The following is a 22,636-nucleotide window of genomic DNA, read 5'->3' as shown; positions in this document are numbered from 1 at the left end:
CCAGGTGGGCCCTTGTGAGGTTGTGTTATGAGAGCTCTTTGAACGGCACAGGTAGCGATTCCAAAACACAAAGGAAGCATGGGATTGGCGGAGAGTGGACAGCGGGTGGCCTGAAAAAAGGGGGAAATTTATCTATGCCGCCGTCTGTGGGAGCCTTATCATTGGCTTTACTTCGTCTGTAGCTATGTGGATCTATCACTAAAATTATACTCTTATGTGCCAGGAGTTTCTCTGGGGTACAGCTAATGGTGCAGGTGCTGTCTGAGTTGGGATGTTTTCTTGCAGACGTTGCAGGATCCAACTAGGTAATGTTTTCAGTGCTAGAAGGGGGGGTTGTGGAGTGGAAGAGAAGAACAGGTGGAGGACGGTGGGGTCCTTGGCGCTCTCTGAGCTTGGTGGTTTCCTTATTACCCAACTAGGTAACATCATCAGTGCTAGAAGGGAGGGCGAGGAGGAGGAGGAGGAGGAGAAGGAGGAGGAGGAGGAGGAGGAGGAGAACTGTAGGGTCCTTGGTGCTCTCTGAGCGTGGTGGTTTTCTTGCAGACATTTCATGACCCAACTAGGTAAAATCATCAATGCTAGAAGGGACTGTGGGATGTGGGGAGGAGGAGGAGGAGGAGGAGGAGGAAGACGAAGACTGTGGGGTCCTTGGTATTCTCTAAGCTTGGTGGTTTTCGTGAAGACATTTCATGACCCAACTAGGTCACATCATCAGTGCTAGAAGGGAGTGGGGGATGTGGGGAGGAGGAGGACTGTGGGGTCCTTGGTGCTCTCTGAGCTTGGTTGTTGTCTTGCAGACCTCTCATGACCCAGCTAGGTAACCTCACCAATGTTAGCAAGGAATTGGGTTTGCTTCCATTCCAGCACTCATTCACACCTTTCCAACACTAAAGTTTTAAACGGAATGGGTGGGGGATATGAAACGTGGCTCCCAAATAGAGTTGAGATTTTAAACCATGGATATCCTGGCTTCAGCTACTTGGGGGCAAAGATGGGGCTTGTAGTCCGTGCTACCTAGACACTGGGAAGGAACAACAGCTCGCCCAGTTCTCTGGGACTGGCAACGGCAGCTTGCAAGACTTCCATCTCAAAACTTCGGTTCTTGCTTAAGCAGAGTTTAAGGTCTCTCTGCCTTTATTTCTAGGTGAGAATTGCAAAGCAGCTGACCCTGGATAGAACCACCACACCAGACCAGATCGCCATCCTGACTGGTTACAATGCCCAGGTCATGGAGATCAAGAAGCAACTCGCTCTGGATGGCGTGCCAGACGTCAACGTTTGCACCATCATGAAAAGCCAAGGTAAGGGAAGCGGGTAGGTTGCTAAGCTGGATCCGGATCCGGTTCCCGCATGAAACTATTGACTGGGACCATCATGGAAAAAAAAATCTCTCTTCCCTTCTTTCAGAATACAGCCAGTCCTTGACTTATCACTGCAGCTGAGCCCCTAATTTTCCATGGCTAAGCAAGACAGTTGTTAGTTTAACCCGGGGGTCTTCAAACTCGGCCCTTTGATGACTTGTGGATTTCAACTCCCAGAATTCCTCAGCCAGCGTGCCTGGCTGAGGAATTCTGGGAGTTGAAGTCCACAAGTCATCAAAGGGATGAGTTTGAAGACCCCTGGGTTAACCTATAACAAAACAATCCCTAATTGAGTGGTAGCGGTGGAGGGGAATGAGCTGAACCGGTGGCAGCACCGCACAAGCCTGAGCGAGAGATGGCTGGAGCTGCAGGGCTGTCGGGACTCAACGGAAGCGCCAGGATCCAGCTGGAGCTCGGCGCTGATCCCGGTGCTTCTGCTGAGCCCAGAAGAAGCGCCGATCAACTGGAATGTTGCAGCATCTCCAGGGTCTTGTGATTTGCATTCAGTTGCTTGGCAACTGATTCATATTTATGACGGTCACAGTGTCCCAGGGTCGTGCGAAGTGACCAAAACCTGCTGCAACCACCCAGCAGATTGGGGGGGGGGAAATAAAAGCCAAACACCCCCCCCACCCCACCCCCACTGCCAATCCTCAACAGAAATGCTCACAACAATGAAAACCTCGGACAGGAGGAAGAGCGCCGCCGGGCGGGCAGGCAGGCGTCTTGCTCAGCTGTGGCTTGTGGGGCACTTTTTTCAGGGCCATTGTAACTTCGAACAGTGACTAAGCGAACTGTTGTAAGTCAAGGACTACCTGTACTTCGTCACTTTTTTCCTTTTTTTTTTTTTTGGTCATCAACTTTTTGACACCTTGCTAGGCGACTGGGGGTCCTCGGATGTTGCCGTATCCTAAAAGTGGTACAATGGGTGAAAAGGTTGAAAAGCCCTGTTTGTCAGGACCCACCCCAAACCACGTCTTAGGAAGACAAAATTCTTGGAGTCAAATCTATTCCAAAAAGAATCTTTACTATGACATGCTTGGTTGTAGGAAAAGAGACAGGACTTAATATTATCCCATGAAGTATAAACCCTTATAAAGAGTTCCTGGCTTAACCCCCCTTAACCCCATTTGGTCAGTCCCCCATCCTTTCTCTCGTATCATCCCTCTCGTGGGAAAAAGGAACTTAGGACCCTTCATGTTTATTGCTGTCTTCCGTGACACAAGCCAGATGCTAGCCCCCCCCTTTTGTTTCCCCAGTTCAAAAGGCTTCTCCTTTCCTTTGAAATGCCTAATACCGGTTCAATACACATCTGTCCTCTTCTCTTCGGGAGATGGCAGAATCCATGGAATAATGTTTGAAACATTCCATTTATGAATATGATATAAATGGATTCTGACACTGTTCTAGTCAAACCCCCTGCTCAAGCAGGAAATCCTATACGACCACAATTGAGCTGAGTGAGACACCTGTTGAGTGAGTTTTACCCCTTTTATGAGTTTTCTTGCCACAGTGGTTAAGAGAATCACCGCAGTTGGTAGGTTAGTAATGGTGGTTGAGTGAAAGTAGCTCCCTGATTCACTTGGCTTGTCAGAAGATCGACAAATGTGATCACGTGACCCCCGGGACAGTGCAACCGTCCTCTAGTACATGCCAGTTGCCAAGCCTCTGAATTTTGATCCTGTGACCACGGGGATGCTGCAAAGGGTCCTATGAAAAACGGTCCTAAGAGCGCCGTTGTAAGTTCGAACCATCACTGAACGAACTGTTGTAAGTTGGGGACTCCTTGTACCATCCTGGTCAAATGGCTGTCCAATCTCTTCTTAAAAACCTCCGACGTTGGGAGTACCCAGAACTTCTGGAGGCAAGTCGTTCCGCTGGTTAATTGTTCTCACCGTCGGGGAAATTTCTCCTTTTCTTCTAAGTGGCTTCTCTGCTTGATTAGTTTCCATCGCTCAGGGATGAACGGGGGCGGCTGTATGCTTTTGTTTAATTCACGAGCAAATAAATACAAACTGGGTTTCAAATTTTTTGCTTCCCAGGCAGCGAATGGAAGTATGTCCTAGTGTCCACAGTCCGCTCCTGTAACCGGCAGGAGATTGATCAGAGGCCCACAAAGAGCTGGCTCAGTAAACATCTCGGCTTCGTAGGAGATCCAAACCAGATCAACGTCTGTCTCACGCGGGCCCAGGAAGGCCTCTGTATTGTAGGTAAGCAAAAACCTGCTCTGCAGGACACTCCCGGAGAAGGCAGCGTGTCTGGATTCGCACTGTGTCCTAGACCAGAGAGGGGTGAACTTCAATTGTTTAGAGCGGGCCCACCCTCACTCTAGCACGTTGAGTCCACCAGCCCATTACATTAAGGTGGGAAATGGTTTACACGTCGTCTCGTGATTATCTGAAGTTAGAACAGAACGGAATAACAAGAGTTGGAAGGGGCCTTGGAGGTCCTCTAGTCCGACCCCCTGCTCAGGCAGGAGACCCTATAACATTCCAGACAAATTGCTGTCCAGTCTCTTCTTAAAAGCCTCCAGTGTTGGAATTCCCACAACTTCCTGAGGCAAGCAGTTCCACTGGTTAATTGTTCTCACCGTCAGGGAGTGTCTCCTGAGTTCCAGGTTGCTTCTCTCCTTGGTTAGTCTCCATCCGTTGCCTCTTGTCCTGCCTTCGGGGGCTTTGGAGAATAGCTTGACTCCCTCTTCTTTGGGGTAGCCCCTGGTTTTGCCATTCTTGGACTGGTCGATTCTGCCATTCTGCGGACCGCAACCGTGTTTATCACATCATCCCAAGGGCAATTTCCTTTGTTTGTTTTATTTTATTTTATTTTATTATTTATTATTTATTTTATATGTATTTTACATTTATTTTATATTTTATTTTATTTTATTATTTATATCTTGCCTTTATTTTTATAAACATCTTGAGGTAGTGAAGATACTTAATCCTCCTTCTATTTTCCCCACAACAATCCTGTGAGGTGGACTGGGGTGAGAGAGAGAGAGGGACTGGCCCAAAGTCACCCAACCAGTTTCCATGCCTATGGCAGGGCTAGAACTCACCGTCTCCTGGTGATTGGCCCAAAGTCACCCAGCTGCTTTCATGCCTAAGGCGGGACTAGAACTCACCGTCTCCTGGTGATTGCCCCAAACTCACCCAGTCGGCTTTTATGCCTAAGGCAGGACTAGAACTCATTGTCTCCTGGTGATTGGCCCAAAGTCGCCCAGCTGGCTTTCATGTCTAAGGTAGGACTAGAACTCACCGTCTCCAGGTGATTGGCTCAAAGTCATCCAGCCGGCTTTCATGCCTAAGGCAGAACTAGAACTCACCGTCTCCTGGTGATTGGCTCAAAGTCATCCAGCCGGCTTTCATGCCTAAGGCAGAACTAGAACTCACCGTCTCCTGGTGATTGGCTCAAAGTCACCCAGTCGGCTTTCTTGCCTAAGGCAGAGCTAGAACTCACCGTCTCCTGGTGATTGGCTCAAAGTCACCCAGTCGGCTTTCTTGCCTATGGCAGAACTAGAACTCACCATTTCCTGGTGATTGGTCCAAAGTCACCCAGTCGGTTTTCTTGCCTATGGCAGGACTAGAACTCACTGTCTCCTGGTGATTGACCCAAAATCTTCCAGCCAATTTTCGTGCCTAAGGCAGGACTAGAACTCAGTATTTCCTGGTGATTGGCCCAACGTCACCCAGCCGGCTTTCATGCCCTAAGGCAGGACTAGAACTCACCGTCTCCTGGTGATTGGCCCCAAATCACCCAGCTGGCTTTCCTGCCCTAAGGCGGGATTAGAACTCACCGTCTTCTGGTGATTGGCCCAAAGTCTTGGTCCATTTTGGTCAAATAAAACCCTTCCATTTTTTTGCCTTTCTCTCCCGCTTGTAGGAAACAGCCATCTTCTGGAGAGCCATTACTTGTGGAGGAAACTTCTGGATCATTACAGGTTTCATGGATGCTTTACCTTAGCGGGTGAAATTAGGATTAAAAAGAGGACCAGTCTTCGCTTGTAAGAAGACACTGCAGGAAAAATCCTTCTTTCTTTTTAATCCCCTGGGCGTGGAGGCCATGCCCAATTCCCAGGAGATGGCATTCGCCAACACTGAGCCAATATCTAGAGCCTCGTGGCTAAGGAGACATTGCCAGGAAAAAGAAGGAAAAAAAAAACAAACCCACGGCATGACTTTTTCAGGATCCGATGGCAGAGAAGATTTTGCCTTCCTCGGGGATTATTATTAATATTATTTTTTTTTTAAAAAAAGCCATCTCTTAAACACATTTTTTTAGCATCCCGAAACCTTTTAGAAAAGCGACTCCGGTTGGGGAAATTTAATAGGTGCTGCCGCAGAACGAAGCGACTGGTGCACGACGAGCCTGCGAGGAGGGCTTGCAACGCAGCGAGGGAGGAAAACTCTGCCGCCAAAAAGCTCCCGCTGCCCTTTTGAAAAAAAACAACAACCCAGATCTTTGGAAGGAAGATCGAAACCCACCTCTTGCTTTCCCTCGCAGCGCCAATAAACCCCCCCCCCTCGACCTGGAACGTGTTTTTGTACAGATTTTAAATTTTTTGAATTATTATTATTTTAAGCCTGGTGACCTTTTTACTTGAAATAATTTCTTGGTGTGCTAGGTGTTTTTTTTTAATGTGCTGCTTTTTTTAAAAAACAACAACGAGAACCACAGAACTGGGGGTGCCTTCCTAAGCTTCGCGCTGTTTGATCCAGCGAGGCCTGAGTCTTCGCGTCAAATCGCTGCGTTTTTCTCTCTTACCTTTTGAGCCAGATCCTCGCCTCTGCTGGCCTTGAACCGGAACAGGGGAGGGAAAAAAAAACTGTTTTATGCTGAACTTCCAGCTCAGTGAATTTTGATGCCTGCAATGGAGGGGAAAAAAAACAACAAACCCCCCCCCACCACCACCAAATTAACTTAGGCGGGCTCAGTCTGGTGAGCACTGTTGGCGATGAACCCCTGCTTACAAAGCTGCTACAAGCTTGTGTATATAAAGTAGTGCCTAGTGAAGCTCAGTGAACTGTTCACACAAAGGGCTTATCCAAGTCAGTTGCAAAGCGAGGATTTGCACCGTGGGCCAAGCCTTTTATTTTTAAAAATTATTCTTCTTAGCTTTAACCTTAATGCTGTAAGGAAAGTGTGGTTTATTGCAAGGGTGGATCATTAGGTGCCCTCCAGAAGTTTTGGACTTCAACTGCCCTGAACTCAGGGGGTTTTTGATGCTCTTCCAGCATGGTGCTTTTCTTCCAGACGTTTCATGACCAGACTAAGTAACGTCATCTGTGGTAGAAGGGAGTGGGGTGTGTGTGGAGAGGAGGAGGGGGAGGACTGTGGAATCCTTGGTGCTCTCTGAGCTGGGTTGTTTTCTGCAGATGTTTTACTACCAGACTAGGTAATGTTGTTAATGCTAGAAGGCCATGAGAGCAAACCTCCCTCCCAGCACTGATGATGTTCCCTAGCCGGGTCATGAAACGTCTGCAAGAAAACCACCAAGATCGGAGAGCACCAAGGACCCCACAGTCTTCCTCCTCCTCCTCCTCCTCCTCCTCCTCCTCCTCCTCCTCCTCCTCCTCCTCCTCCTCCTCCTCCTCCTCCTCCTCACTGCACTGATGATGTTACCTAGCTGGGTCATGAAACGTCTGCAAGAAAACCACCAAGCTCGGAGAGCATCAAGGACCCCTCATTTCAACCCTGATATTCTGCTGTATTGGCACCCAAATCAGGTTGGCAAAAGAGTTGTGGGCATCACAGCCAGAGCCGCTGTAGAGATACCTCAAGGACATCGCACGTCTTGTATTGTCCTTGTGTCAATGGTACACCTGCTGCCCTCGTTTCTATCTGCACCCACGGTTGTAGTCCCAAACATCTGGAGGTTACCATGGTACTTTCTTTCTGACCAATAGGCATTGCACTTTTTTAAAAACCTGGATTGAATGTATTATAAGGGGTGGGGGGGGGGGAGAAATGAGTGTTCCCATCCCACCTGATCACAGATGTCAAAAACCCTGCTTGAAACTCGATGCAAACTTGGATTTAGCTGACAATTGCAAAGCAATTTTGCTGAATCTGGTGATTGGGGGAATCTCTGATGCACATATCATCCCTTGGTTTTAACCCTGGGCTAGCTCTAAAATAAATATATTCTAGAATAATGTTCCAAGGGACGCGGTGGCTCAGTGGGTTAGGAGGCTGAGCTTGTCGATCAGAAGGTCGGCAGTTTGGCGGGTCGAATCCCGAGTGCCGCGTAGCAGAGTGAGCGCCTGTTACGTGTCCCAGCTTCTGCCAACCTAGCAGTTCGAAAGCACGTCAAAGTGCAAGTAGAAAAATAGGGACCGCTCCGGTGGGAAGGTAACAGCGTTCCGTGCCCCTTTGGCGTCTAGTCATGCCGGCCACATGACCACGGAGACGTCCTCGGACAAGCGCTGGCTCTTCGGCTTTGAAAGGGAGATGAGCATCGGCCCCTAGAGTCGGACACGACTAGCACGCATGTGCGGGGGAACCTTTACCTTTACCTTTTTTAGAATAATGTTATAAGGGCAGCTGGGCTCCTTCTACAGTAACCGACATCGTGTGAATGTGTATAGTGATAGTTGCTCTTATTAACCTTTTGTAGTTCTGCAACTGATCCTGTTCCCTTTTTTTCCCCTTGCCTTGCATCTAATTTTCGCAATATATGGAATTACAGGGAAAGGGGAATTCCGCATAGAGCTTGTCTAGTTGCGCACACGCTAGAAAACTTAAGATAGTGGTATATTTTCCCCTTTTTTTTCTTTTGGCCTTATTATCAGGGATCTTGCTAGCAATCAAGGGAGACTGAGGCAGCTCTCTTTCTCCGCTCTTCTACCTCACTGCTGTTAAACGTGAACGCTTTTAAACGTTTGTGCCCTCACTCAGGCCGATCCGCTTAGTTTGGAATAGAAGTGAGTTTTTGAGTGAAAAATACGTATTTGTAAAGAGAAAGCACATATTAGTCCAAAGACGCAGCCAAATTATATTGAGCCAGCCTTTGAACTATGAACATTCCTATCTTTGTTTTACTAAATGTCTTGTTTGGCAGAAAGAAAGAAAGAAAGAAAGAAAGAAAGAAAGAAAGAAAGAAAGAAAGAAAGAAAGAAAGAAAGAATCACTTCTATCTAAAAACTATAATTCCCACACCAACTGTCCTAGCCATAAGGAAGAAAGAGAATCACTTCTAAAGAAAAAAACTATAATTCTCATGCCTACTGTCTTAGCAGAAGGAAGGAAAAGAAAGAAAGTTCCAAACACTCTTAATTCCCACATGTACTATAATTCCCATACCTACTTTCTTGGCATTAGTCATCAGGAAAGAGACTTCCAAAGAAAAAACTATAATTCCCAAACCTACCTTCTTAGCATTAAGTCACCAAGAAAGAAAGACTTCTAATGGAAAACTATAATTCCCACACCTATTTCTTAGCATTAATCATCAAGAAACAAAGAGAAAGAATCACATCTATCTTAATTCCCACGCCTACTGTCTTAGGATAAGAAAGGAAGGAAGGAAAGAAAGAGAGAGACAGAGAAGGAAAACGCTTATAAACAAAACTATAATTCCCGTGACTGCTTACAGATGGTCCTTGTTCACCCCAGGGAATTAATCCGTTTTCCTCCATTTTTAATCCCGGTCTTTGTCCTTTTCCCTTCTCCCCGTTTCCTGGGTACCAACATCGCCTCTACTCCGCCTTTCCGCTGAGACACCGCTGTAGTTCCCTTCAAAGCGTCTTGTCTTCGACAGCGTCGCCCAGTTTTGGCGATGGCCTCTTCCTCTTTCCTCGGACTTAGGGGATGCTTTGCTGCTTTATCCTGCTGGTGCGGGATGCAGATAGTCCTCGACTTATTGACCGTTCTGATTTATAACTGACCCCAGATCTGAAGTTCCGGCGGTTCCCCTCCCCCCAACCCTGCAGTCGCACGACTGCATTTCGAGCCCTTGGCAGCACGGCCCTATTTACGTCCGTTTGCAGTGTCCTGCAGTTACGGGACTGCGTTTTATGACGATTTCACCCAAGCCCGGCACTTATTTCAGGTTTTCAGCAAAACCGCGCCCTCCCCTCCCCGTGAACAGGCTTGCTTAACGATTGCCACATTCCTTTAATGACTACCACAAAGACGTCATAAAACGGGGAGGCTCCGTGACGGTCGTAACTCGAGGACTACCTACGCACTCTGTCAAGGGCACGCTGAAGCAGCATCGCCCTTCAAATGGGTCTATTCGAACATTCCCATGTCAATCTTTGGAGCATCCATATCCCCTGTACTGTTCACCCATGTAGATATCAGAGCTATATTTCTTTTAAAGAAAATATTCCGTATGCGGTAGCTGGGAGTACCAAATATGCTTCTTACCAGGGCGTGTGTGGGGGTGGCGAGGTCAAAAAAGTCAAGATGGTGCCTCCAGCCATGCAGATCTTTTTTTATACAGTGTGGAGTTGGCATCTTGATTTATTTTGATGGCGATTATTTTTATTACAGGTAGACCTTGACATATGACCGTAACGGAGCCTCTATTAAGGTTCTATGTCAGGTCAGTCACGTGACTGATCTGATTTTTGACCATTTTTTCCACTGGTCATTAAGCAAACACCTCAGTTGTTAAGTGAACCCACCGATTGCGAGGGAGCGGTTTTGCCGAAAACCAGAAATAACGTCCGGTTTCCCGCAAAGTCGTGTGTCCATGGGATGCTACAAATGACATACATGCCGCCATATTGGTGGGTACCTGAAATGCAGTCACATGACCGTGGGGGGGGGAGGGCCGTGGCCGTCAGAACTTTGGAGCCAGGTTGTAACTCTTCGTTACTTAATGATCATAAGTTGGGAACTACCCGTATTTTGTGGTTATATTTCTCCTTAAAATAAGAAATACAATAAAGATATTTTTGAAACTATTTTAGCATGATGGCATTGATTTTTAAGTCCCAGGGGGATAGGAAAATCTGATTAAGTGCCATTATAAAGAACTGGATCTCTTGTTTGCTGTGATCCTTTGGTCCTGTCCCGCTTTGATTTGTCCTAGAACACTTGTTTGAAATGGGCCGAAACATTTCAGGTTGTTTTGTGTTCTTTTTGTATGTTTAAAGAAAGATTTTAAAAGGCTATCTTTAATTAGTGAGCTCTATAATATTTGTTTACCGGAATCTATTTTTATGATATATTGTAATCTTTTTTTTTTTAAAACAACACCTAAAATCAATGGATTTGCATGTAAATTGCCTCTTTAACTTTGGGGAGAGATTTGATATCTGTAAATCATGGCTTTTTAGTCCTCTGGATTATTTTTTTTAATGATAAGGGTCTTAAAAATACCTGCTGTATTTATAGATAAACATCAACATTCCTCTTTAATCCAATATGGTGACACTGGTTGTACTGTACCAAATAAAATTCTTTCTGACTCTGAATTCTGATTGCATTAAGTATGTGTGTGTTTGTGTGTGTATGTATGAGAGAGAGACCACATGATTTGACCCAAGTTTACAACCATTTTACATTGGGCGTTAAGTGAATCATGTAGGAATAAGTAAAAAATCACACAGTCATTAAGCGTATCAAGACAGTCGTAAATCTGAATCCATTTCTCTGAATGGGTGTTTTAGGAAACTGGCTGAAATGTCGCAAACTGATGATTTAATCATAAATAAGTGCCAAAAATATGATTGTGTGACTGCTGGGGGGGGGCAGATTGGACGTTTTTAGAACGAATGGAATTGCTTTATAAGCCATAAAGCATGCTTTCTGCGGCATCATTAACTCCAAGCGGTCATAAGCCGAGGACTACATTTATCTACTGCTCAGGACTGTAAGATAGTCGAGGTTGCCTATGCCCAAAACACACTGAAGGTAAGCAGATTTTAGGAACACACCAGGGAGGGCCAGGAACTGACTAATAACTGTTTTTCACACTTAACAACTGTTGCAACACGATCAAATTCAGACGCTTTTGCAACTGACTCACATTTATGACGGTGGCAGTGTCCCAGGGTCCCGTGATCCCCTTTTGTGACCTTCTGACAAGCAAAGTCAATGGGGAAGCCGGATTCGCTTAACAGCCGTGTGACTGAATTTAACAGCTGCCGTGATTCACTTAACAACTGTGGCAAGAAACGTCGTAAAATGGCACAAAAACTCACTTCACAAATGCTTGGGCCACAAGTCAAGGATGACCTGTATCTAATAATTTCCCAAAAGGATGAAGCCCATTGTATCTTTTGAGTTTTATTTTTTTTTTAATCCCATTTATACCCCGCCCTTGTCCGAAGACTCAGGGCGGCTTACAAGCTTAGCAGTAGCCTTCATTCTATGTATATGCCTGCTTATTAGGGCTTTCACACACACCCCAAGCGGCATTATTACAAAGTCAGCTTAATTGCCCCCAACAATCTGGGTCCTCATTTTACCGACCTCGGAAGGATGGGAGGCTGAGTCAACCTTGAGCCTGGTGGGACTCGAACCTGCACTAATTCCAGGCAGCTGGTGTTACTTAAGGAGGCATTAACCCACTGCTCCACCAAGGCTCTTGGACGTACAAATCCTTTTCTTTTTTTCTCTTTCCCCCCCCTTCCTTCTAGAATTATTTGGCCGTTGGGCAACCTTATAAATTTATTCAGCCAATGCATAGATCAGAGGTCCCCAACTTTTTGGGCATCGGAACCGGTGACGTGGAGAGAGGTTTTTCCGCCGACCGGAGGGTGCGTGGTTTTGTTGTGCTTGCCTGCCTCCCATGGATGGTGCTTTGCTTGTTTGTGTGGACCGGTTGCTGGTGTGCCGTGGCCCGGTACCGATCCACAGACCGAGGGTTGGGGACCCCTGGCATAGATAACATACATTCGCTTGGCGGTCAGTTTTAATGTATTTCTTGGAAGACAGCTAGGCTAGATTTGAGATACGCACTTCAGTGCTCAAGTAATCAAGATCTACAGTAAACCTGATTTGCACCTTGGTATTGCAGCTAATCAACTTGCATTCATTTAGCGACCGTTCGGAGGAGGACGATGACACTGAACAAAGTGACTTGCAATTACTCCTTAGTACTTTGGACCGCCACAGCATCCCAAGTTCAAAAACTTGGGCGCTTAGCCACCAGCGTGTATTTAAGAGGGTTGCAGTATCACGAGATCACGATTTATGACCTTCCCAACTGGATTCCGACAAGCAAAATCCATGGAGGAAGCTGGGTTTGCTTAATGACTGCATGATTCACTTAACAACCCTACAGGAGACACTGTAATCCATGTAGCCTGCAACTAGAGAGCTGAGTGATCACCAGGTTTAATTCAGCCCAGTCCTTAAAGGATTGTTTGAACCAGCAAAAAAGATATCATCTGTTCATGTTCAGATTTAACAAATCCAATCAGGACCTAACTTCTTTCCCCTCCTAATTGAGCTTAAACTATTACATATATAAAGCTAAAGGTTCCCCCGCACACGCGTGCTAGTAGTTTCCAACTCTAGGGGCCGGTGCTAGTAACCGTTTCAAAGCCGAAGAGCCAGCGCTTGTCCGAGGACGTCTCCGTGGTCAGGTGGCTGGCATGACTAGACGGCAAAGGCGCATGGAACGCTGTTACCTTCCCACTGTAGTGGTCCCTATCATCATCAGGCTGGTGACTTCAGCTTCGTTCTTCTGGGAGAAGTGTGTGATAGTGGCTGTTTTTTTCTTTTTTAAACTGCCAGAGTTTAAAGTTGAAAGAGTTTAAGTATTCAAAAATACTTAACAAATACTTAACACATATTTCCCTTGCCTCTTAGCTAACAAAGCGAGAAAGAGCCTGTGGCTTAGAGGTTAAAACAACTGCCTAATGTGCAAATCGGCCCAGGTTCAAATCTCAGAAGGGTATGGCTGACTGATGAGAACAAATGAGTTTGAAATGGCCATATCAGTCTCCCTTTAATTCTTTCTTAGCAATCCAAAAAATTTACCCAAATAATGAGTTGTCAGTTGCGACTACAGCTTGTGGATGGCCTTAGTTTAGGCTGAAACAGGCAATAAGGTTTGGCCCGTATTTGGGCTGGCAAGATATTCAAAAATACTTAACAAATACTTAACACATATCTCCCTTGCCTCTTAGCTAACAAAGCGAGAAAGAGCATGTGGCTTAGAGGTTAAAACAACTGCCTAATGTGCAAATCGGCCCAGGTTCGAATCTCAGAAGGGTGTGGCTGACTGATGAGAACAAATGAGTTTGAAATGGCCATATCAGTCTCCCTTTAATTCTTTGTTAGCAATCCAAAAAATTGACACACTATGGTGGGAAGGTAAGAGCGTTCCGTGCGCCTTTGGCGTCTAGTCATGCTGGCCACATGACCACGGAGACGTCCTCGGACAAGTGCTGGCTCTTCGGCTTTGAAACGGAGATGAGCACCGGCCCCTAGAGTCGGAAACGACTAGCACGCATTTGCGGGGGAACCTTTAAACACACACACACACACACACACACACACACACACACACACATATATATCCGTCACCCTTTTGTCTGAAGGTTGTCAGCTTTGGCTGGATTGACTAATGGCAATGTGAAGGTAAGGTAAGATTTAAGTTCCTCCTTAGTTAGTCCTCAACTAACTAACTATCTAACTAACTAACTAACTAACTAACTAACTGCTAGACTTCTGGAGGAAAAGAGAGGAACCTGCTCCACTTTACATCGGGGGGGGGCTGTGTGGAGAGAGTTTCCTCCTTTAAATTTCTGGGAGTCTACCTCTGTGAAGATCTTACCTGGAAAGTCAACACAACCCAGGTGGCCAGAAAGGCCCAACAGAGGCTTCACTTTCTCAGGGTCTTGCGGAAGAACAGGGTAGAACGACGGCTAATGACCATCTTTTACCGGTCTACTATAGAGAGCGTCCTCTTGTATGGTATTGTGGTTTGGTATGCTGGTCTGACAGCCGCGGATAGGAAAGCATTACAGAGGGTGGTGAGCACAGCACAAGACATTGAGGGCTGTCCCCTGACACCACTGGATGACCTCACCAGGGCCTGCTGCCTTGGAAGAGTGAGGAAAATCCTCAGGGACGACTCACACCCTGGTCGGTACCTCTTTACTCTCCTACCATCCGGTAGGAGATACAGGAGTATAGCCAGCCGCACCAACAGGCTGAAGAACAGCTTCTATCCGTGGGCTGTCAGGCTCTTGAACGGGAAATAACTCTATGTATGATTGACTTGAAGGGACGCGGTGGCTCAGTGGGTTAGGACGCTGAGCTTGTCGATCAGAAGGTCGGCAGTTTGGCGGGTCGAATCCCGAGTGCCGCATAACAGAGTGAGCGCCTGTTACTCATCCCAGCTTCTGCCAACCTAGCAGTTCGAAAGCACGTAAAAATGCAAGTAGAAAAATAGGGACCACTACGGTGGGAAGGTAACAGCGTTCCGTGCGCCTTTGGCGTCTAGTCATGCCGGCCACATGACCACGGAGACGTCCTCGGACAAGCGCTGGCTCTTCGGCTTTGAAACGGAGATGAGCACCGGCCCCTAGAGTCGGAAACGACTAGCACACATGTGCAGGGGAACCTTTACCTTATGATTGACTTGCGAGGCCGGTGTGTTGTTGTGTTGTGCAATTAGCTCAGATAGTGTAACAAGATGGTGGGTTTGTGGTCACTGTGAGTTGTGGGGGGAGGGGCATGAAGGAGGCTCAGCCAATCTCAATGTATACGTGGTTGTACTTTGACAATAAAGGTTCATTCATACAGCAATTCGTTTAGTGACCAATCGAAGTTACGACGACCCTGGAAAAAGGGGACTTATGACCACTTTTCACACTTACAGCCATTGCAGCATCCCACAGGGACACGTGATCCAAATTCAAGTGCTTAGCGACTGGCCTGTATTTATGACGGTCACAGCGTCCCGGGACGGGGGCTCACGTGATTCCCTTTTGCCACTTCCTGACAAAGTCAACGGGGAAGCCGAATTCACTTAACAACCGTGTTAACAACTGCTGTGCTTGGCTTAGCAACGGTGGCAAGAAAGGTCGTAAAATGGGGGCAAACTCACTTAGCAATCAATGCTGAATCAGAATAGAGCTGGAAGGGACCTTAGAGGTCTTCTAGTCCAACCCCCTGCTCAAGGAGGAGACCCTATGCCATTTCAGAAAAAATGGTTCTCCAGTCTCTTCTTGAAAACGTCCAGTGAGAATGAATGAATGAAGGAAGGAAGGAAGGAAGGAATGAAGGAAGGAAGGAAGGAAGGAAGGAATGAAAAGGAAAGAAGGAAGGAAGGAAGGAAGGAAGGAAGGAAGGAAGGAAGGAAGGAGTGGATTAGGTTGGGAAGGAAGGAAGGAAGGAAGGAAGGAGAAGGAAAGAAGGAAGGACGGAAGGAAGGAACGAAGGAAGGAAGGAAGGAAGGAAGGAAGGAAGGAGAAGGAAAGAAGGAAGGAAGGAAGGAAGGAGAAGGAAAGAAGGAAGGAAGGAAGGAAAGAAGGAAGGAAGGAAGGAAGGAAGGAAGGAGAAGGAAAGAAGGAAGGAAGGAAGGAAGGAAGGAGAAGGAAAGAAGGAAGGAAGGAAGGAGAAGGAAAGAAGGAAGGAAGGAAGGAAGGAAGGAGTGGATTAGGTTGGGAAGGAAGGAAGGAAGGAAGGAAGGAAGGAAGGAAGGAAGGAAGGAGAAGGAAAGAAGGACGGAAGGAAGGAAGGAAGGAGAAGGAAAGAAGGAAGGAAGGAAGGAAGGAGTGGATTAGGTTGGGAAGGAAGGAAGGAAGGAAGGAGAAGGAAGGAAGGAAGTAAGGAAGGAGAAGGAAAGAAGGAAAGAAGGAAGGAAGGAAGGAAGGAAGGAAGGAAGGGAGGGAGGGAGGGAGGGACCTTGGAGGTCTTCTAGTCCAACCCCATGCTCAAGCAGGAGTCCCTATACCAGATTTCCCCAACCTTTCAGAATTGGCAGCCCAGAGCCGGGGGGGAGGGGGAAGGGGGAAAAGAAGGGATGGTTTTGTGGGGTGTGTGAGAATGTATGCGAGGACGCATGCAGAACCATGAACACCTGTCGCTCGTGCGAGTGGGGCCAGAAACGCCCAGGTCATTCGTGGTGACGATCGCGTGAGTGGCGCTGTGAATGCCTGCAGCGCTCAGACGAGTGGGGCCACGAAGACCCGCCACGCTTGTGCAAGCGGGGCTGCCGATGGTCACAGCAATGCTCGCGCGAGTGGGGCTGCGAATGCCCACAACGCTGGCACCAGTGAGGCCGCGAACGCTCACAGTGACGCTCGCACAAGCGGGGCTGGGCATGCACACCCACGCAGGCAAGCACAAAGGCCAGCCACTCATGCGGCCCGGTGGCCAATAGGCCACCACCCGGCAGTGGACCGCAGCCTACAGCTTAAGGACCCCCGCCCGATACCACTTTAGACAAGTGGCTGTCCAGGCTCAGCGATGCAGATTTGGGGTTTGATTGTGGCAGCAAGCTCAGAACTGCCCGTCTTCCCACAAAGAAGGAACGAGTGCTTTGATGCCTTGGTTTTTTTTAAAAAATAAGAGTTTTGTTTTTTAATCTGGCTTATTTTTACACCCCCTGGGGAATGGCTAAGGTGGGAAAATCAGGGTTGTGTGGTGGTCTCTCCGGCGCTTTCGGCAAGATACGGTTTAGTCTTAAGCAGTAGGGAATCGTGCCACTGTTCATAAACAAGCGTGTAGGTTTCCGCTCTTCGGATGGTGAACCTGTACAAGCAGTCGGGCAACAAGTTGTGGATTTCACAGGTGTGGGAGGTGACCGGCATAATTCCACACTGGACCCGCTCTTGAGGACTTCTGGGCTCCAACAGCCGAAACTGGAGTTCAAACTGGTCAAGCTGGGACTGCTGGCTGGTGACCAACCATTTGAGGCTGACCCAGTCTTCGTGAGCCGCGGATTCCCTCCGGTCAAACATCACCGGCATCTTGGTGCTGAGGACTAGTCTGATGTGTGGGATTTTGGTGATCCCAACGTCGGAGACCAGCCGGTGTTTGATGTATAACCTTCCAGGGACCAGCATGGCCAGGAAGCGATCCATCTGTTCCGAAAGTCTGGAGAGCTTCTGCCTAACCTTGTCCCACCTGGAAAGAAACGTCATCATGTCGCAGTTCTCCAGAAGTTGGACCAGCTCCTCCCGACCTCTCTCTAATTCTTCTAGCAGGTCAGACAGGAGCAGCAGCTGAATCTTGGTCTGGATGGTGCCCACTTTCTTCATCCTTTGGAACCGCCAAGGATCGATCAGTTGGAACATGGAGGTGGGAAGCATCAGGTGGTTCTTATCACCCAGGGCCAGGTGCTTGGGCAGGATTTCGAGGTAGTAGGAGCACTTCTTCAGAAGCTCGATCCGTTTGTGATGGCGTCGGAGGAGGTGCAGGCTCAGATCCGTGTGCAGGAATTCCAGCACCACGTTCTTCCTCTCCGAGTAGATGCGCCAAGCTTCATTCTCCGGCTCGTCGTCATGGTAGGCCATGGTTGGGAGGTTGGCTCCTAACTTGTTCAAGTAGACGTCAGTCATTCCAAGGTTCATCCTACCTGGGCTGGAAGAATAGAATAGAAGAAGAGTTGGTAGGGACCTTGGAGGTCTTCTAGTCCTTAGGTCCCCAACCTTTGGGGTGTTGTGATTCCTCACCAGTCATTGGATCCGGCATCTGAGTCTGAAGACTCAGAGGAGGAGGAGGAGGAGAGGCCTGGAGTGACATCAGAGTCAGAGGAAGGCTCTGAGGAGCTCCAAGACTTACAGTCAGATGAGGCCCCTCTACTCATGCTCAGGCTGAGACACGGCTGTGCTGGGACAAATCCAGGATGCACGAAAACGCCAGCAAGATAGGAGAGTAGGACAGAGGAATGCAACGGGGCGGCTCCAAAGGCAAAGGAGAAGGCATTAGGAAGCCACGCCTTGGCTGAATAATAAAAGGGAAGTTGTGGGAGGTGCTGGTTGCCAAAGGCAACCAGCTGTGTTGAGGACTGTGATCAACTGTGTTTGTTTGCCTTGGACATTGACTCAGGTCTGTGAATAATACAAGGGGTTGGTTTTTCTTTGCGGTTCCTGCCTTTTACTTGGAAGAGGGGTTTCTCCTTGTGAGCATAACCAGGACTCACGTAGGCTGGGACAGAACACAGGGCACCAGGGACTGGTTACATGGAGAGAGATTTTTCCACGGAGCGGAGGGGGCATGGTTTTGTGCGCTGCCTGCAACACACAGATGGGGCTTTGCTTGTTTGTGCAGACCGGTTGCTGGCATTCCACGGCCCGGTACCGGTCCACAGACTAGGAGTTGGGGACCCCTGTTCTAGTCCAACCCCCTGCTCAGGCAGGAAGCAATCCTAAAGGGGAAAATCAAATGGGGGCCATCTTTCATACATCTATCTACCTAGCGTGCAATGGTTGCAAGTCACGTGATAAAACTCTGCATGCTTAGCAACTGACTCATATTTGTGATGGTTGCAGCATCCCGGGGTCATGTGACCTACTCACAAGCGAAATCAAGGGGAAAAACAGATTCACTTAACAACTGTGAAGCGTTTCCCTTAACAAAAGTGGCACACAATTCACTTAACAAATGTTTCACTTGGCAACCAAATTTTTGGGCTCCAGTGCGGTCGTACGTCACGCCCTTTTATGACCTATATATATATATGCAGCTAGTCCTTGAGTTACAACAGTTCATTTAGCGGCTGTTCAAAGTTACAACGGCTCTGAAAAAAGGGACTTACGACCGTTTTTTCACAGTTGCGACCTTTGAAGCTTCCTCGGGGTCACGTGATCAAACTTCAAACACTTGGCTTGCATTTATGACGGTCGCAGTGTCCTAAGGTCACGTGATCCCCATGGACAAGCAAAGTCAATGGGGAAGCCATATTCACTTAACAATCGTGTGACTAACTTAAACAACTGCAGTGATTCACTTAGCAACTGTGGCAAGGAAGGTCGTAAAGTGGAGCAAAACTCATTTAACAAATGTCTCACTTAACAACAGAAATTTTGGGCTCACTTGCGGACACCATATATACTACCTGTATATAAGATAGGTGGCGAATACGATATAAGAGATAATATATATTAAATTAAGATCAAGCCACAATAAAATCATCATCATATGGAGCCCTAGAATTGCAATGGGATAGATGTTACAATTGGATCTCTAGGGAATTTTCTTTCATATCTAAGGAACTGTCTTTCACACAACACAGGCTTGACCGCAGGATATTGTGTGATTCCAGAAAATGTGCCCCAGGTTAAATATGTTATGCGCATGCAAGATCAAACAAGATCAGACAAGTTTTATGATTTAAACAGCTTTATGCAAACAAATTTCCTATCAGGTTTAATTCTAAAATTCTGCTCACTTAGGGCAAGCCGAAATATGAAACTATTAAAAATCGAGCTAAACAATAACAGTAGCCCAAATAAAAACACACAAAGAAATGTAGAATTTAATACCGCGTGCATTGGACTCTAATATTACAGCATCCAGTATGCTTTTTATTAAACTGTTTATTATTAAATTTCTCGTGGGTTTCATGGAGTTCTGGATCGCATTTTTTATAATGCTTATCAAAGGTTGGAAACCAATTTCAGCAATCTCATTTCAGCAATCCTTAAAGTTGCTTCCTCCGCCTTTTAGCTCTGCAGCTGTTTTCCTTAACTTTCTGTTCATCTGGTTTTAAAACTTTGTTTTAACTACGCCTTTTTATATTTATTTATATTTATTTATTTATTTTAATCCCATTTATATCCCGCCCTTCTCTGAAGACTCAGGGCGGCTTACAATCTAAGAAGCACAAATCAATGTGCTTAGCAATATGACTTTGCTGCTTTATTTTTAATCAGCCCAGAGACACCCAACTGTGATTGGGGTATAGAAATTGAGAGCGAGAAGGGGCGGGGGAGGATAGATAGATAGATAGATAGATAGATAGATAGATAGATAGATAGATAGACAGACAGAGATGACAGACAGAGATGACAGAGATATTAGATGATAGAGAGAAGGGGGTAGAGAGAGATGATAGAGAGTAGATAGATAGATAGATAGATAGATAGATAGATAGATAGATAGATAGATAGATAGATAGATAGATAGAGATCAGGGGTCTTCAAACATGGCCCTTTTATGACTTGTGGACTTCAACTCCCAGAATTCTGGAAGTTGAAGCCCACAAGTCATAAAAGGGCCAAGTTTGAAGACCCCTGGTATAGATAGATAAATAGATTGATAGATTGATAGATGTTAGATGTTAGATAGATATATAGAAGAAAATAGGTAGGTAGGTAGGTAGGTAGGTAGGTAGACAGACAGACAGACAGACAGACAGACAGACATAGAGATAGGTAGATGATAAATAGATATTAAATATATAGAAGATAATAGGTAGATGATAGATGATAGATAGATAGATAGATAGATAGATAGATAGATAGATAGATAGATAGATAGATAGATGATAATAGGTAGATGATAGATGATCAGACAGACAGACAGACAGACAGACAGACAGACAGACAAACAAATGACAGAGAGAAAGAAAGAGAGAAAGGGAATCTATTCAAATCTGGAAGTCTGCCCTACAGTGAGATGAATCTGATGACTCTCCACATATGTAAGTGGGAGCTACAAACACCATTTCACACAATCCTTCTAACCCTTAAAAATGTCCATCTGCTGAGGCACCAAACTTGCATTCTGATTGGAGTGTATCTTGAGAACATTTGTGGCTGTGAAATTCACCCTAGGAAATCTAACCAGACTGTACCACACCTAATTCCTTGCAGAAAACACTTCACACACGATTGACGTCACACAAAACAAGCCATTGTATGCTGAATAAGCCACAACTGGCTGGTTCACAAGTTACTCTGCACCATAAATCATTGCTGGCAAGTCATGATAGTGAAGTGACGTGTGACACAGCGGCATGGGGCAAAGGCATGGCACGGAAACCCAACACAGGGTGTGAAAACTCTTGAAGTCATTCTACAAACCAGGATAAAGACTTCAAAACAAGGTTACTGCAGGGATGAGAAAGCAACACACCTGGGTTAAGAAGCAACCACAAAAGCTACAGTTTTAGGTTTACACAGCACAAAAACTTCCAATTTGGCTGGAACACTGAGCTTGAGGTTGAAGGGCAGCGAAACACAGCCTGCTCAACAAACCATGATATGAAAGCAGTGTTTCAATATCTCAAGGGTTGCCCCAAAGAAGAGGGAGTCAAGCTATCCTCCAAAGCGCCTGAAGCAACGGATGGAAACTCATCAAGGAGAGAAGCAACCTGGAACTAAGGAGAAATTTCCTGACAGTGGGGACAATTAACCAGTGGAACTACCTGCCTCCAGAAGTTGTGAATGCTCCAACGCTGGAACTTTTTAAGAAGAGATTGGACAACCATTTGTCTGGAAAGGTTTAAGGGTTTCCTTCCTAAGTAGGAGGTTGGACTAGAAGATCTCCAAGGTCCCTTTCAACGCGGTTATTCTGTTATTCCTAAGGCACATAGCTGGCGAAGTTATAAATGGGAGCTAATAAGCCACACGTTTTTGGTGCCTGGTGAGTGTAATGCACCCTAGCACGTAAAGAGATTTTGCTTGTTTTTACGGTTTAGAGTAGGGTTTTCCAACCTTGGCAACTTGAAGCCATGTGGACTTCAACTCCCAGAATTCCTCAGCCAGTACGGTGCTGAAATTTGCAAGAAAGTCTATTATTATTTTTTTATGATGATGATATGCCTATCTCTAGAGCACGGGTCTTCAGACCTGGCCCTTTTATGACGTGTGGACTTCAACTCCCAGAATTCCTCAGCCAGCGTGCCTGGCTGAGGAATTCTGGGAGTTGAAGTCCCCTAGTCATAAAAGGGCCAAGTTTGAAAAGTCCTGCTCTAATGCTTAGACCAGTATTTTTCAACCTTGGCAACTTGAAACCATGTGGACCAACTCCCCAAATTCCCCAGCCAGGCTGGCTGGGGAATTCTGGGAATTGAAGTCCACACTCTTCAAATTGCCCAAATTGAGGCATACCTGGTTTAGAGGTTGTGTAGAGGGTTAGTGTGCTGTGCCCAGGCAGACGCTACCTAACAATTGGGGAGAGCAACCCCACCCAATGGGCGTTCCCACGAAATGCTAAACCCAGGTTACAACCAAGCCGGAGAACTGGGGTTCAGCGTGGGGAGCGAGGGAAGGAGGCACCATGGAGCCCCTGGCTCAAAGCACCGGGAGGGTAGATCAAGTGATGCGGTGCTGGAACAAACCCTGCCTCCCTGTCACGTCTGAACACGGCTCCTCCCTGCCTTCGCGGGACAGATGGAGCCGGAAAGCCGGGGC

General features: G+C 46.7%; 2 protein-coding genes across 2 annotated transcripts in view; one reads left to right on the top strand and one right to left on the bottom strand.

Moving 5' to 3' along the window:
• The window catches only part of HELZ2 (helicase with zinc finger 2), a 57,900-nt gene extending 47,114 nt beyond the window's left edge, over positions 1–10,786 (top strand). The window contains exons 17-19 of the mRNA XM_083361044.1: positions 1,145–1,301; positions 3,404–3,571; positions 5,244–10,786. Coding sequence (XP_083217170.1) covers positions 1,145–1,301; positions 3,404–3,571; positions 5,244–5,368 — 450 coding nt within the window. The 3' untranslated portion in view covers positions 5,369–10,786. The remainder of the gene's footprint in view (positions 1–1,144; positions 1,302–3,403; positions 3,572–5,243) is intronic.
• A 5,519-nt stretch (positions 10,787–16,305) lies between these two features.
• Positions 16,306–22,636, bottom strand: part of FNDC11 (fibronectin type III domain containing 11) — an 18,376-nt gene continuing 12,045 nt past the window's right edge. Inside the window, exon 3 of the mRNA XM_083360967.1 lies at positions 16,306–17,858. Within this exon, the coding sequence (XP_083217093.1) occupies positions 16,907–17,848 (942 nt within the window). The 5' untranslated portion in view covers positions 17,849–17,858 and the 3' untranslated portion in view covers positions 16,306–16,906. The remainder of the gene's footprint in view (positions 17,859–22,636) is intronic.

The sequence above is a fragment of the Vipera ursinii genome, assembly GCF_947247035.1.
Source record: "Vipera ursinii genome assembly, chromosome: 3".
Taxonomy (NCBI): domain Eukaryota; kingdom Metazoa; phylum Chordata; class Lepidosauria; order Squamata; family Viperidae; genus Vipera; species Vipera ursinii.
The sequence above is the reverse complement of the archived record's forward strand: the minus strand, read 5'-3'. Positions and strand labels throughout refer to the sequence as shown.